This window comes from Pseudorca crassidens, chromosome 20, assembly GCF_039906515.1.
Source record: "Pseudorca crassidens isolate mPseCra1 chromosome 20, mPseCra1.hap1, whole genome shotgun sequence".
Lineage (NCBI taxonomy): Eukaryota > Metazoa > Chordata > Mammalia > Artiodactyla > Delphinidae > Pseudorca > Pseudorca crassidens.
Window position 1 is genome coordinate 35,108,958 of NC_090315.1, and position 15,831 is coordinate 35,124,788.

Below are 15,831 nucleotides of genomic sequence, written 5' to 3' on the forward strand. Positions count from 1 at the left end.
GTGGAGAAGGGCAGAGAGTGGACCTAGGGAGAAAAAGTAGCACAGGGAGACTAGGAACATGCTCACATTGGCACAAAGAAACACTGGCCTTTTCCCCAAGAAACAGAACTGTGGTGGCACAAGGAGGGTGTGGGAATGGGGTGTACAGAGACGGGTGGGAGGGAGACTTACAATGTGTTCCACTTGTCCTTTCTATATTGTATTGATCCTTGAACTCTGTGTGAATGTATTCACTATTCAAAGCAATGAAAATACATAGGAGTCGTCAGGGTTTGATCCTCTCCATCAGGGGTCACACCGTGAGGGAGGGTGGGGGTCTCTGGATGACTCTGGAGGAGGCAGTTACGTGGCTAACCTCCCTTCAGCAGTCTCCAGAAAGTGAGCCTTACAAGAGCCTTTTCCTGGGGACATCCAGGTCAGCAGAATCCGACTGCTGGGATTCTGTCCCAGCTGTGGGACCTCGGGCAAGTGTCTTAACCTCTCTGGGCCTCAGTTTCCTCAGCTGCCCGGTGGGGTTAGCAGTGGTTGCTGTCTGCCTCCCATGGCGGGGATCACGCAGGGGGAGGTTTAGCCAGCGCCTGGCATGGAGCATCGTGCTGTGAGCAGTGCCTGTTGAGGATTTTTTCCTCCCTGGGTCTCTTCCCCAGCCCTCAGAGTGAGTGCCTCTCCTCTCTCCCTCCAGATCGTCTCCAGCAAGAAGATCACTCAGCCTCTGCTGCTGATGAATGACAAGCCTGCGGGGAAGGGCTTGATTACGGTACCAGCCCCGCTCCCGGCTCTCTGCTCTCTGCAGGCCCCCCACACACTGCCCACTGCCCTCCCCCATCAATGGGCCACTTCACTGGCAGATAATCACCAGCTTTGTTTGGAGTAAAAAGGCCCAACTTACAACTTAGCAACAGGTCTCTTAGCAACGGGCTCCTGGCTCCACATATGATGTGTTGGGGCTGCCAAACCAGGGAGTGGGGGGCACTGCCAGGGGTGCCCACGGTGGCTCCCCAGGCAGGGGCGCTACTCCTCCTCCCTGGAGGCCTCCAGAGCCCTCCCTGCATCCACTTCCGGCACTGGCCTCTTGGGCGACTTTCAGGCGTTTCAGAGCCTTGCCCACCGGAACTCTGCTTGTGGCTGCAATGCGCAATGATACCTGCGATGCGCAGTGATCCCTGTGAAGCGCAGTGATTCTTGCGATGCGCAGGCCCTTCGAGCGGCTGAGCTCTTCGGTCATTAGAATTCCGGAAGGCGGGGAAACCTGGTTTTACAGATGAGGGAACTGAATCCCAGACAGGAAGTGCCCTTGGGCGGTTCAGCTAGTGAGGTTCGCTCCTAGATTGTCCCTCTTCAGAGCCTGTGTGACGCCAGGGGTTCTGGAGGGAGGAGGGCTGTACCTGTGTGTGTTCACAGGCCTTACTCCCCTGCCCTGGAGCCTTCCTGGCTTCCCACTGCCTGTGGAGCCATGCATTCCAGGCTGGGAGGGACCCAGCAGTCGCAGCTGTTTTTTACCCCGTTCATGTCCATGGCCTGTGTTCAAGGCAAACTGAATTCTTAGCATACCCTGCACTTACCCCAGGCCCTCATCCACTGTTCCTGCCACCTGGAATGTCCCCTCCCAGCCTCCCCCATCTCTTGGGGTTTAAAACCTCCCCATCTAAATGCCTTCACAAGCCAGCTGCCCTCCACGTGGAAGCCAGCCCAGAAGGACCCAACCCAGTGGGTATGCCAACCTCCAGCATTTCCAGCAGTTTGCCTCCAGACCTGGGTTCTGTCCTCCTGTGAAATGGGGGCAGTAATAGGGCCTACCCTATGGGGTTGTTGAGCAGGTCTCAGCTGGAGGGGGGGAAGGGGAAGGGGAGAAGGGGCCTCTAGCCTGGCCTCTGTCTGTGGTTCTCAGGGTCAAATAGTTCGTTAGGTGAGGCCATCCCAGAGGTGTGGGAGCAGAGGAAGTCCTAGCCGAGGGAGAGCCCTGCCCACTTGGGTTGCTGTTGGCCAGAGGGCCTTCCCTGCCACTCTGGGGAGGTGAGAGGAAGAGGCCCAGAGAGGGTAGATGGCAGCCTCAAGGTCACCCAGGTGGTGCATCACTGGCTGGCGTGGGGCAGAGGGCCATGGCTGATGGGGAGGGCATGGAGGATAGATGAGTGGTGTGAGCTGATGAGACAGCAGAGAAGAGCTCGGGTGGTCCCTTGCCTGCCCTGGGCCTCAGTTTCCCTGGCTGCACAGTGCAGTTGTTAGAATTTCCGACACCTTGGTGTTTTGAGGTGGTTGTGTGTGCTCCCTGGATCTGCAGTGGGGACATGAGAGGGTCTGTCAGGCTGCTCGCTGGCCCAGAGCCTCTCTCTAGGGCTCAAGACCACCCTCCATGTTTGGTCCCTGCTTCATCCCCCCCCCCCCCCATCTCATGGCCCATCTCTTGAGCCACATTGGGGTCACTTTCTGATTCCTCATATCCAGAAGGGTTATTACCCCCATCTTCCAGAAGATGGAAACTGAGGTTTGAGGAAGACGAGAGACTCGTCCTAGGTCACCTGGCACTACTCTTCCCCACCACTCCCCTCCTAGCCCTGGAGAATTGACTCCTGGGGCAACCTGTGTCCAGCCTGCCTGAACGGAGGCCAGAGGGAGTCTCAGGACAGACCCCGACCCCCGACGTTCCTCTGGCCTTACAGATTGCTGCCCAGGAGCTTTCAGACAATCGGGTCATCACGCTGAGCCTGGTGGGCAGGAAGCTGGACAAGAAGGTGAGGCAGGCAAGGGAGGGGGCTTTCCATCAAGGAGCAGGAACCCTCCCCCAGCCCTGGGGTTGTGTGGCCTGGGGGTTCTGGCCACCACCTTCATTGCCCCTCTAGGGACAAGTCCATAGCACACGGCCCTCCTACCACCCCAAATTAGGACTGCTTCACCACTGAGGTAGTGAGTTTCCTATCACTTAGAGATATTCAAGACATGGCTGGAAACCCACTCGTTGGGGCTCCCCATCCCACGTAGTGTAAATGCTAGGGTCCTTACAGTAACCTACAGGACCCCACCTGATGTGTCCTCAGCTCCCCCCGACTCCCTGACCTCACCCCTTCTGCATTCCCTACTTTCATTCTGTTTTAGCCAAATCAGCCTCTTCATTGTCCTAGGATTAAACCAGGCACCGTCCTGCCTCAGGACCTTTGCACTTGCTGTCTTTTCTGCCTGGGATGTTCTTTACCCTGAATATTCTCATGGCAGGCCCCTCTCTCACCTCCATGTCACCTCCTAGTGAGGCCTTCCCTGAAATTGCAGTGGTCCCTGATATCCCGCCCCCTCCTCCTTTGTTTGTCTCCTTAACACTAATTGCTGCCTCATGTGTATTACTCATTTATTTTATGTCTCCCCCTCTTGAATATAGCCTCTTTAGAGTCCATGTTTGCTTAAATAAATGGAGTTTTAAAGGACTCTTCTGCTAGGATAGTTTCAGTTTTTCAGAATCCCACTAAAATGAATTAAAATCCCATCCTGCTGGGTGCCTCCCTCTGCCCTGGGAACAATCTCCCTCTTGACGTCCTGCCCCACTGAAGATGCTGGAATTGTAACGTCTACAGGCTCCAGGTCTTAGGGTCTCTGAGCCCAAGCTCTGGTAACCCCAGGATGGGGCAGTTTCTCCCGGGGCTGCTGCTTGGTCCCAGGGGGCTGCAACTGCCCTGGGCGTCTGCTGAGCCCTGCAGAGGCTGAGGGGAGAGGGGCCAGGCTGGCTCTGCCCACAGCCCTCACTCCTGACGCCAGGTGTGGGAGGCAGTGGGGCCACACCCCCACCCCATCTGAATCCGGTGGAATTATGCCTTCCTCACCCACATCCTCCCGCTTCCTCCAGGACCTCTTTGGGAAGTCAGACCCATTTCTCGAGTTTTATAAACCAGGAGGTGATGGCAAGTGGATGCTGGTCCACAGGACTGAGGTGGGTGTGTGGGGCTCCAGGGGTCTCTGAGCCAGTGGGTCTGTAGTCCAGCCACACCCAACAGCTCAGGACGGGGCTAGGCAGTCACAGCCCTGCGGTACACAGGAAAACCCAAACTGGCCCCTAAAGGACTTGTTCCCTCCCCATCACAGGGATGCTCACTTCCATCCCCAGAGGCATGGCTGTGGGTCTCTCCACCTTGCCACTCCCTGTCCCATTGGGCTGGCCCCACCCCAGAGCTGTACTGGCCCTGGGCCTGAGTTCACCCTTGCCTCTCACTGTCCTGCAGGTGATCAAGTACACTCTGGACCCCGTGTGGAAGCCATTCACTGTGCCATTGGTGTCCCTGTGTGATGGGGACGTGGAGAAGCCCATTCAGGTGAGGGGGGCTATGGGAACCCTGCTGCCCACCCTACCAGCTCTGGCCTCCTGGTTACCTGAGGCTTCCTGGGGGTGCCTTGGCAAAGCTCTGGAAAAAGAACCCTTGTGGGGGGAGGGGCAGGAGACCTGAGTCCTTGTCCCGGGTCTGCCTGACCCTCTGAGTGATCTGGGCAGGGCCCTCATCTCTGTGATTCCCTTGTCTCAAATGGGAACAGAGTGACTGCTCTTTTTTTCCGGAGGGCTGTGTGCTGCTAGCTAGGATAATGAATGCAGAATCACCTTGGAAACAGCCAAGTGTTGTTGCTGTGATGAAGGTGATGATTACTAGTCTCTGAAAGCCCTAAGTCCTCAGGGGCCGTGTCTGAGAGCAGACGAGGTGGGGCGAGGCCCTGAGACCATGTAGGGATCCCCAGGCAGGGCACCAGGAAACTTGGGGTCTAGTTCTGGGTCTACTACTGCCACTGTGAGACTTTGGGCAAGTGCTTCCCACTCAAGGCCTCAGTTTACCCATCAGTACAATGGGTACAACAATTCCTGCCTTCCTTCTAGGAGTGTCATGGCAGCTAAGTTAGAGAGCATATCAAGCTGGGACTTTTTGTGCCCATCTCAGGAAAAAAATAGCAGTCTAGGGAGGACTCCAGACCATGGCCCATGAGGCCAAGTGGGCCACCACCCAAGATAGATTAGCAGCCCAGTGTCAGGTGTGTGAGGTGTGCAGCTTCCTGCTCCAGAGGGAATGGCCTCCATTACTAGAGCGGGCACCCTTTCTCCTTTTCCCGGCAATCATGGAAGGCTTCCTGCAGGAGGCGGTTCAGGAGCTACCGGCATCATCCCAAGCCAGCTAGTCAGATCTGGAGGGGAGAGGGAGGTACCACCCCCCAAAAAAGGCATGGGATTTGCTCAGGGAGCTGAGAGGAGCTGGCGAGTGCCTCCTGTGGGGCAGCTCTGGGGTGACTCGCTGGACCCACTCCAGGTTATGTGCTATGACTATGACAACGACGGGGGCCATGACTTCATCGGTGAGTTCCAGACCTCGGTGTCACAGATGTGTGAGGCTCGTGACGGCATCCCGGTAAGATGTGCACATGTGCGTGACCCCAGGACCTCGGCAGGGGATGGGGAAGGGGCACAGGTTTTTGAATCAGGCAGACTGGGGCCCAGATCCCCCCTCTCTGCCTTATGACCTTGAGCAAGACATTTAATCTCTCTGAGCCTCAGTTTCCCCATCTGTCAAGTGGAGGCAGAAGAGTAGAGTGGGAATTAAATGAGATTAAACAGGTAAAGTACCTAGTGCATAGTGAGTACTTGGGGGAGCTGTCTATTTAACTCTGAGAAGCCAGGCTCTGGGCAACAGTTCTGGGTGCATGAGTGGACATGACATGGATGAGTTGTCTGGGGATGGAGGGCAGATGCACATCTTCTGACCTTGGGCAGATATAGCTTGGCATGAGCCTAAGGTGGCAGGAAACATTTCTGGGGTGGGGGGCTTCCTGGAGGAGGCATGCTGCCCCTGTGGAGTAGATTCTGGGGCCCAGGAGAGGGTCAGTCCCCACAGAAGCCCCAAGCTGAGCTCCTCTTTCTTCTGTGTTGCCCAGCGGGAGTTTGAGTGTATCAACCCCAAGAAGCAGAAGAAGAAGAAGAACTATAAAAACTCGGGCATCATTATCCTGCGTTCCTGCAAGGTGAGCCAGCATGGGTGGGCATGGGGCACAGTCCCGGTTTGGGGGTCACACAGAGGTATATCGCTGCACAAGAGACAGAGCGTTGGGTTTGGAGCCGGCAAGGCCTGGGTTCAAATCCTGGTTCTGCCATGTCCTGGCACTGTGACCTGAGCTTAACCTCTCTGGGCCTCAGTCTCCTTATCTATAGAATGGGAAGGTTAACAAGATAAGCATGTAAAGTGTTAGTCTCATATCACATTCCTTTGTGGAAGTCAAGGAGGGCATGCGATGACCTTCCAGGGTTTCCTTGTTGGAGCGTAACTATAGGGAGTTACTGCTTCCCAGGCTTGCCCATTGCATGTTCAGCATCAGAGGGGCAGAGGATATCAGGCCAGAGTGACCTGTGCTCTGGCAGTGACACTAGTGAGGGCTGAGGTTACTGGCCCGTGGTGTAACTGGGGCCACTGAAGTCCACAAAGACAATGAAGTTTGCACCGGCAGTGGCCAGGCTGAGGTCAGGGGCCAGGCCCCCCTGGATATCTGGTGGCCACGTATCTGCTGGAATCAGGTAGAACGTTAAGGAAGGCAGCCCAGGCCAGAGCAGCAAGGACCCTGGATGCTGGGCCTGAAGGTTCCAAGTCCTGGCACTCTCTCTACCAGCTGGCCAACCCCAGGCCTCAGTTTCCTTGTCTGGAGACTAGGATTTACGTGAGCATTCAGTGAGGTCACAACGTAGCAGTGCCCTGTAGAAGTTAAGCTGGCAGGTTGCAGCATCATGATTTCGGGTCCTTATTTCTGAAACTTGGGTCATTCACATCCCTCTTCATGATTTTTTCCACCTGCCTTATTATGTTTTGTATTCAGCCCCTCCTCCCCCCATTTTGGTGTCTTTTTTTACTTAAATACATTTATTTTGAAAGGAACCTTTCTAACGCCACCAAAATTGGAAGGCCAGTATCCTTTGCCAAAAGGAGGCAAAGACCATCCAAACAAACCATGTTTCAGCAGCTTTATTAATTATTAATTTACAGCAGAAGGCCTTGAGCCAGAGGCCTGGCATCTCTCTGTTCAAAGTTGAGGTTGGTAAGGGCTACACTGGGCCCTGGGACACTGCCTGGACTCATCACGCGTGTGTGTGTGTGTGTGTGTGTGTGTGTGTGTGTGTGTGTGTGAGAGAGAGACACTGCCTGGACTCATCGTGTGTGTGTGTGTGTGTGTGTGTGAGAGACACTGCCTGGACTCATGCGTGTGTGTGTGTGTGTGTGTGTGTGTGTGTGTGTGTGTGAGTGTGAGAGAGAGACACTGCCTGGACTCATCATGCGTGTGTGTGTATGTGAGAGAGAGAGACACTGCCTGGACTCATCATGCGTGTGTGTGTGAGACACTGCCTGGACTCATCGTGTGTGTGTGTGTGTGTGTGTGTGTGTGTGAGAGAGACACACTGCCTGGACTCATCATGCGTGTGTGTGTGTGAGAGAGACACTGCCTGGACTCATCATGCGTGTGTGTGTGTGTGTGTGTGTGTGTGTGAGAGAGAGAGAGAGAGACACTGCCTGGACTCATCATGCATGTGTGTGTGTGTGTGTGTGTGTGTGAGAGTGTGTGTGAGACTGCCTGGACTCATGCGTGTGTGTGTGTGAGAGAGAGAGAGAGACACTGCCTGGACTCATCATGCGTGTGTGTGTGTGAGAGAGACACTGCCTGGACTCATCATGCGTGTGTGTGTGTGTGTGTGTGTGTGTGTGTGTGTCCCACCTATTGGTAACCATTGCTCTGAGTGCTTTGTTACAGAGGGATTTGGGTTTTGTTGTAATCAGATCAGGTCCATCTGCCTTTTTCCGCCTCCTTGACCCCTGTCAGGGCACAGAGCAACAACTCCCCAAAGGTCATCTGTGGAGTGTGGCCAAGTGAAGGCGAGCCCTCAGGTACAGGGCAGGGGCCCACTCACCCCTCTGATTTCTTCCAGATAAACCGGGACTACTCCTTCCTGGACTACATCCTGGGAGGCTGCCAGCTCATGTTCACTGTAAGGCTCTCCCCCATCCCAGCCCACCCCAGTGAGGATCCTCCCTAAGGGCTTGGGCCATGATTGCAGCAGGAGGGACTTGGGATAAACTTCAGGAAGGATCCTCCCCAGGGCAAGGGGTGTGTCTGGCCAGAGGAGAGAGTATAGGTGGATGGGCCTGAGTCAGGGCTTAGCTGCAGGTCAGGGCCTGGCTGCCCAGCCCTCAGAATGTCACTGGTTACACTTCCTCAGAAGGAAAAAAAGCCAAATTCCTCCCCACTTCCCTTCCTGCCTCATCTGCTATGCCCTCATCCTTGCTCACTCAGCTCCATCCACACTGATCCTCCCCCAACACACTAAGCTCTGCTCTGTCTTGGGGCTTTGCATTTGCTGTTCCCACTGCCTGGAATGCTCTTCCCCAGAACCTTCTCGGCTGCTGCCCTGCCATCCTGCAGGCTGTGACACAGAGGTCACCTCCCCCTGATGCCTCCTGTTCCTCGTCACTTCTCCTGTTTTATTATCTTCAGGGCACTCGCCACTCTGAATCTTCTTAAGTATTTTTCACTTGTCCCTGTCCCACTAGCAACTAGTGACTGTGAGTGTCCTGAGTGCGGGGCCACTGTTTTTTTTTTTTCCCTCCACCCTCGGTGTATCACTCAGTGCCCGGCACATAGCACCTGCTCAGTATATGCTCATTGGAAGAATGAATTGTCACTCTGCCGGTGGCCTGGAGTGTATGCCCCATAGACTTCTCCCGTTCCTCACCCGAAGGGGGGCCTCAAGCCCAGAGGAGAACTCCTGCCAGGGTCCCATACTCTGCCCACCTCCCACCTAGCCTCCCTGCTGTCTATCACTGCTTCTGATCCCATGGGGGCTGGAAGTCATCTGCAGGACTATAAGGAGGTGCAGAGGATTGGCCTTGTTGACCTGTAACCCCACTGGTCACCACAGCCCCCCTCCCCTGCAGAGAGTGAAAAAAGGCCTCGAAATGGGAGTAGATGAGTGTGTGGGTTGGGACAGTGAGGGGGGAAAAGGAATTTGGGGCTGTAAGTTGGCTTTGTGTCACATCTGGGCAATAGACTATGCTTGGGCAACAGGGAGCCACAGACGGCATTAGAGCCAGAGGAGTAATACAGTCAGACAGTTTCCAGGTTTTGGACCATCTTTTGGAAGGGTGGGCCAGGGCTGGGAGATGAAGTGGGCTTCCTGTGTCCCATCAGCCTGTCTGTTCCCTGGAGGTGAGATAGGGAGCTGGAGTCTCTGACCACACTGGGTGGCCTTTTCCCCCACTCTGCAGGTTGGGATAGACTTCACAGCCTCCAATGGAAATCCCCTCGACCCTTCCTCTTTGCACTATATCAACCCCATGGGCACCAATGAATATTTGTCAGCCATCTGGGCTGTTGGGCAGATCATTCAGGACTATGACAGGTAAGCTTGGGGAGGGACTCTGACTAGTCAGCTTGGGCTCCATCCATCCTGGGAAGTTCAGCTTTTCAAAGCTAGAAGGGACCCAGAGATCATCAAACCTAGGAATGAGTAGCATAGGACATGCATGCAGTTACCTGTGCATACCTGTGGCAGACATTGCTAATCAACTGCTGATCTCTGACTTACTGAGCCCAGATCCATACTGAGATCCTTCTCCACACGGTACACCGAGTAAGAAAATGAGTCAGGATAGAAAATGAAATTTGTTTGCTATTGCTGCAACCTCCACTGTTAGAGCTGGGGGAAAACAGGCCTAGGATGTAGATAGAGAATTTATCCAAAGTCACCCAGATCAAGGAACTGGAACTCAGACATTTTGATTCCTGTACCCACCACCTAATGGTCTAACAGTCTCACTCCTGTTGGGAACTTCAGAGGAGCAGCCAGCATGTGTGGATCCTCTTCCCATGACCACGCTTCCTGGAGATCTTTGGGTGGGGTGGGGACAGTGGAGAGTCAGGGAAAGCTGTGTAGAGGGTGTGGCCACCAACAGGCTGGGCCAGATGCAAAGTCAAGAGGGCCTTGGAGGATCCAGAAGTCACATGAGGGTTGTGATGTCATTGTCACAGATGATGCTTGTTTGGACCTGCAGATCAGAGTGTGGAATGACCAGGAGGACACATGGGGAGCAGGGGAGAAAGGAGCAGGTCCCACAAATTTGGTAGGAACAAGAGCAGGCTCAGGAATCCTGTGTGCACTTCAGCCTCCTTGAGAGAGGCAGCCTAAGGTGCAGCTTCTGACTCCCAGGGGGCTCAGGGCCTAAGGGGTGGCTGTGACCCCAGGCCACATTAAGAGAGGTACGGCATGCAGAGCAGGGGAGGTGGAAGTCCCCACCTGCGTGGTCGGGTGGAGGAGCCTGCTGTTGCTGCTCCAGAGACCCTTGTATCCAGCTACCCACTCAGCCCCTTTGCTGAGCCTTCTCATGGGCATTCAGGCGTTACTGGACACTTGCTCCACCCCTACCCCTCTTACCCTCTTCCCCATCTCAGGGAGAGGCACTACCACTCACTGAAAACCCTTCACTTCCTTTCTTTCCCTCATCTCCCCCATCATTCCTTCAGGAAATCCTTTCAAAATATGCTTGAATCCAGCCTCTTCTCCCACCCCTACTGCTACCAGCCTGTTTGAGCCACCATCACCTCCTGCCCAGAGCGGTTCAGTAACCTTCTCACTGGTCTTCCTGCTTCTGCCCTAGTCCCTGACAGTTTGTCCTCCACACAGCAGCCAGAGGATTCTTCAATAAATACATGTTGAATGAATGAACAAATGAGATACAGTCCCTGCCCTCAGGGAGATCCCATTCGAGGAGGAAGATAGGGAAGAAATCAGTGGGGTTCCAAGAGACCAGTTTACATGTGAGACAGGAGCTATGGGAGCACCAAAGAGAGAGGCATCCTGGGGTCTCAGGGAAACCCACAGAGAATGGGCCATTTGAATTGGGCCTTAGAGGATGAGTAGGAGTTTGCCACAGGGAACAGATTGGGAGAGGTAGTTCAAGAAGGGGTGCAGTAGGATTGAAGTTGGAGCGTGAAGATGCCCTGTGTGTTTGGGGAACAGTGAGTAGCCAGTGGCCAGGGCTGGGGGAGTGGGGAATGAGGGAGGGCAGGTAGAAAATGAGACTAGGCTCTTGGGCTAGATGATGAAGGGTCTTGAACGCCAAGCCAGTGTTCTCATTTTAGAATTTTTCCCAGCCATAAAAGGGACGTCAAGAAACAAACAGCCAGTACATTTCACTTGCATCATGACTGTGGTTTAGTGATTGCCAAGGTCCCCGTTTGAGAAGGATCTAGAAGCTGTACTCAGGCCCATGGTTAGGAGTGCTGTGGTTGATTAGCAATGTCTGCCATAGGTGTCAAGCCTTTTATTCACCAGATACCCAGAAGTGGGTTTGGGCTCAATAGATCATTCAAACAGAGCTTTTTCTAGAGGTGGTGAGCTTTTTCTTTTTGTCTGTGGAGGTATGCAAGGCAGAGTGGGCCCAGCCCTGGGTAGGGGGTTGGGAGGGTGAGCGTGAGTAGATGAGGCCCCGTCTGGTTGTCTCATAGTATTTTTTTCTCCTTTCTCTGATTAGTGATAAGATGTTTCCAGCTCTTGGCTTTGGGGCGCAGTTACCCCCAGACTGGAAGGTAAGTGAAGCCAGACTGTTTTCCTTTTGGCTGAGATGGGATTTGCATGTATGGCCTCTCTGGGATCTGCTTTGGAAAGGTTGGGCTATGGCCCAGCTGCCCTGCCTTCTCTGCGTTTACCCCAAACCCACACGCATTTCTCAGCCTGAACCTCGTGCAGGCAGTGGGGCTAGAACAAGGAATAAGTTATGATATCTGTCCCCTGGTACCCCAGTCAGGTGGGGAAGATGCTAGATTTAGCAAATAAAAATACAGGATACCCAGTTAAGTTTGAATTTCATATAAACAAGTTGTTTAAGTATGTCCTAAATATTGCCTGGGACATACTTAAACTAAAAAATTATCCATTATTTATCTGAAATTCAAATTTAACTGGGCATCCTGTATACTGTCTGGCAGCCCTAAAGACAGGCAGTGTCATCAGTGCTGAACGGGGCAGCAGTCCCTAGAGGAGGGCCCCAACCTGGCCTGGGGGTATCAGGAAGGCTTCCTGGAGGAGGTCAGGTCTAAGCCAAGAGGGTAAAGGAGAGTAGGAGTTCGCAGAGTGACTTGAGGTGGTGATGTGGCAGGTAGAGTTCAGGGCAGAGAGAATAGCCTGTGCAAAGTCTGGGAGGCAGAGGGAGCAGGGTAGTTGGAAGAACTGAAAGAAGGTGGGCGTGATGAACTCTCCATGAAAGATGGGCGGGATGGGGAGAGATGTGGCTGGAGAGGTGGGGAGCCAGCCGTGCAGCAAGCAATGGGTGGGTCTACATGGGGTGTTATTGGCATTTTTGAAGGCTCACTCTGGCTGCTGAGTGGGGACTGGCTGGGGTGATGGTGGGCAAGATGGAGGGATGGAGAGAAGGGACAATGTCCATTACAGGTGAAGAAACAGAGGCTCAATGACTTGTCCAAGGTTACGTTCAAAACAGGGAGCCTGAATTCCATCTGGGCATGTGGACTCCCATGTCTGTTCTCAGAATGTGCTACCCTTCTGATGAGAAGCCTGGGGCTGTGGGCATAGAGGACTCCTCAATCTACATGTATGTCAGCCAGCGGCCCCTCTTGTCTGCCCTGCTGTACCACATGCTGTTTCCAGAGTGAGCGTTCCCCTCACATCCTCTCCGGAGAGGGCAGTTTTCACCTAGAATTTCAGGGAGTGGCTCTGTGGCCTGCTGGCCATTGTATGGTAGGGGGCAGGACCCTGTGGGACCACAGCTGGGCCTCTGGGCAGACACGGTGATGCCACTGGGGGCAGGGCGGGCTGGTGCAGCCAGGCCCAGCACTATCTCGTTGCTAGGACACCAGCCAGCTTCCAAAGAACTCTGGCTGAATGAGATGTTTTCTTGTGCAAAAGCCTCCTTGGAAATGTCACAGGGCAATTCTGGGGAGGCTGGGGCTTGGCCAGGCTGGAGTGCCCGGTGGTGCCAGGAGGGATGCTGGAACGAGGCTTGGAAAGGGCAGATGCTCTATCCCACCTCCCCCTGCTGCTGGAGCTGGCCAGACCTGGCCCCTCACCTTCCCTCTCATTCTAACTCACCTTGCCGTGCCACATGAACCTTCTTCTGTTCGTTCCTACCTCAGGGTCTTTGCATGTGGTCTTCCCCTGGCCTTTTGCCCCCTTTCACTGACTTCCCATTGCTGCTGCTTAGCCGAGAGATCATTTCCTCTAGAAGGACTACCTTGAGCGTGCGCACGTGGGGCCCCTCCTCCCTGCCTCGGAATTTTGTGGTCACTTTGTATGTGTTGATTTGCTCATTGTCTCAGGGAGGGCACTTGGTCTCCTTCTTGCTGTGTCTGGCTCCAGGCATGCAGTACGTGATTGTTGACAGTAAATTTGGGGCCCAGGGGCCTGAGCAGGCAGAGGTGTTGTTTCTCTGAGTGTGGGAAGTTGGAAGGAGCGTGCCACTCAGCTGCCTGCCCTCAGGACCTCAGTACCTCCCTGGGCCTGGTCCAGGTGAGCCCCAAGAGGACCCCTGACCTGGGTAGTGGCTGAGGGACTCAGGAAACATTGGCCTTTCAAAATGAGCCACAGTTGGTCAGATGAAGAGAGGGATCAGGCTGAAGGACAGGCCTGCACAAGGTCTGGGGTGGAGAGGAGCACAGTTTATGACTCTCCCCACTTTATAGATGGGAAAACTGAGGCTCAGAGAGGATGGTCACTCTGAGATCCATTCGACTCTCTCCATGCCACCATCTACTGCCCTGCCAGGACCAGAGGGAACAGCCTCTTAAGTAACTCAAGACCATGGGCTGAGCCTGGCCAGGTGGGGTGAACGGGACCATTGATCGTCAGAAGGCAGCAGGGAGTCCCAGGGCAAAGACCTGTGGCTGGCCAGTCCCCAGGGGCCCCTAATCGGCTTGGGGTGGCCTCCAGGAAGCTTGTCGTGTTTGCTGGCATTTCTCGGGCAAACTAGGGCAGCAAGTGTGGGAGGGGGCTGGGCTGCTACAGACAACGTGAACTCCTGTCCCCCAGATCTGGTCCCGGCTCTGCTGTGGCTCACTCGTGTGACCTGGGCATTCCTTGGCCCCCTCTGAACCTCAGTTTTTCCACCTGTGAAGTGGAGCTGCTGGGTGGAGTAGATGACTTGGGAGGCCTCCAGGGTAGATGGGTAACCTCCCACAGCCCCACCCACTTGACCACCAGGCCCCACTCTCCCCTTAATAGAGGAAAAAAAATGGAGAAGTTAGAATTTGGGTGGCTGAGAAAACAGAATATTAATCCATCCCTATCAGGAGGGGGCTTTTCCCCCTTGGTCTGTAAAATCTCCTAAAATCTGATTTTGCAGGAAGTTGTTGGCCCAAGGGAGGCCTGTTTCCCTGGCAACCATTTTCCTCTCTCAGCCCCCTCTGTACAAGCCCCCCTCTTAGTCACTATAGAGGCTCATGAAGTTTCCATGGCAACAAGGACCTCCAGCCCCCACACCTGGAGCCTGGGCTGGGGACAGGGTGAAGAGGGCCCCTGGGTAGGAACAGGGCCCAAGAGGGGCATCAGGGGAATGGCTCCATGTCAAGCACTTAGGGCTGAGGGAGCAAAGAACAGAAAAGCCCATTCCCCTGAACAGGTAGGGGTCTTCTCCTCAGGCTGCCAGGCACAGGGCAGTGATGGGGTGAATTCCTCTGCTGAGTCCTTCCCGTCTTGGCCCAGAAGGGCTCCCCAAGGTCAGCGGCCCAACCCCTTTACCAGGTTTGAGGGACCTGGGCCTCAGGTCTGTTCTTCTGTGTGGCCTCAGCACCTGACTTCCCCTCTCTGGGCCTCAGTCAGTTTACTTGTAAAATGCGGATGTCGGGCTCGGTAGGGCCTCCCAGCACCCCTCTGCAGTGTCTCGGAGCTAAAGCGTCTGCCTGGGATTTGCGCCTGGACTGGAGCGCTCCTCCAGCCTCCGAGGGTGGGGGTCCCTCCCCCCTGGACATCTCTTGACCCTCCCATTTAAACTCCTCAGGGGAGGAACACCTTCTCGGGTTAGTGGGTTTATGGATTGTGAGCTCAGGAGGCAGCCTGATTTCAGTTCTAGTCCCAACTCTCCCCTTCAGTAAATGGGGGAACATTCTGGTCCATTCTGTCTTGGTTTTACATCAGAAAAAGGGAGTAATACCAGGCCTTTGTCTGTTGGATTGTTGCAAGGAAGGAGTGAGGGGATGCTAGCAAAGCCCTGAACGTAGACTGGCACACGGTTCACAGGGAAGGGGCCGAGTGGGGGTTTTGACGGAGGCAGCAGGGGAGGGAGGGAGGATGGTCCTACCATCTGAGCTCTGGCCTCTCCTGAGGCCCTGGGTTCTGCAGCCACTGAAGTCTGACCCACAGTCCTGAATGGGGTCTAGTTATCAGTCCCTCTGTAGGCCAGCGGCATCCGGGAGTGTGCAGGGTCAGCCTCTGATGATGCCCCCGGGCTAGGGGCTGGGTCTGTAGGAACTGGGACAGGGCTCTCTATTCCCTGCCCTTCTGGCCCCATTATGCTTCCTGATCCCCCAGTCCAGCTGTAAGTGGGTTGTCAGCTAAGCCCCAGTTTGGCTCGCTGGCATAAGGTGGGCTCCCTTCCAAGCACTCGTGCTTATTAGTAGGGTGGGGGAAAGCACTCAAAGCCTGAAGAAGTGGAACTCTAGTTATAGCCCCACCACAGTAAAAGCAGGTGATGAGGGAGCACTCCAACTGCTCCTTGAACCCGCCACCCTCAGATGCATCTCCACCCTACTCAAGGACTCTTTCTTTTCCCCCCGGCTGCTTTGGGTCTTCGTTGCTGCCTGTGGGCTTTCTCTAGTTGCGGTGAGTGG

The 15,831-nt window shown here is 54.7% G+C and overlaps 1 protein-coding gene across 5 annotated transcripts in view; it reads left to right on the forward strand.

Moving 5' to 3' along the window:
• CPNE2 (copine 2) overlaps window positions 1-15,831 on the forward strand; it is a 49,794-nt gene that overhangs the window by 22,380 nt on the left and 11,583 nt on the right. For 4 of the 5 annotated variants that reach the window (XR_010939124.1, XM_067719514.1, XM_067719517.1 and 1 more), the window contains exons 4-12: window positions 683-757; window positions 2,661-2,732; window positions 3,833-3,916; window positions 4,206-4,295; window positions 5,271-5,369; window positions 5,893-5,979; window positions 7,925-7,984; window positions 9,261-9,394; window positions 11,526-11,580. Coding sequence is in view for 4 of the 5 variants with exons in the window: in XM_067719514.1 (XP_067575615.1) it covers window positions 683-757; window positions 2,661-2,732; window positions 3,833-3,916; window positions 4,206-4,295; window positions 5,271-5,369; window positions 5,893-5,979; window positions 7,925-7,984; window positions 9,261-9,394; window positions 11,526-11,580 (756 nt within the window). In the remaining variant the exon portion in view is untranslated. The remainder of the gene's footprint in view (window positions 1-682; window positions 758-2,660; window positions 2,733-3,832; window positions 3,917-4,205; window positions 4,296-5,270; window positions 5,370-5,892; window positions 5,980-7,924; window positions 7,985-9,260; window positions 9,395-11,525; window positions 11,581-15,831) is intronic. The other variant, XM_067719516.1, reaches the window with a different exon arrangement.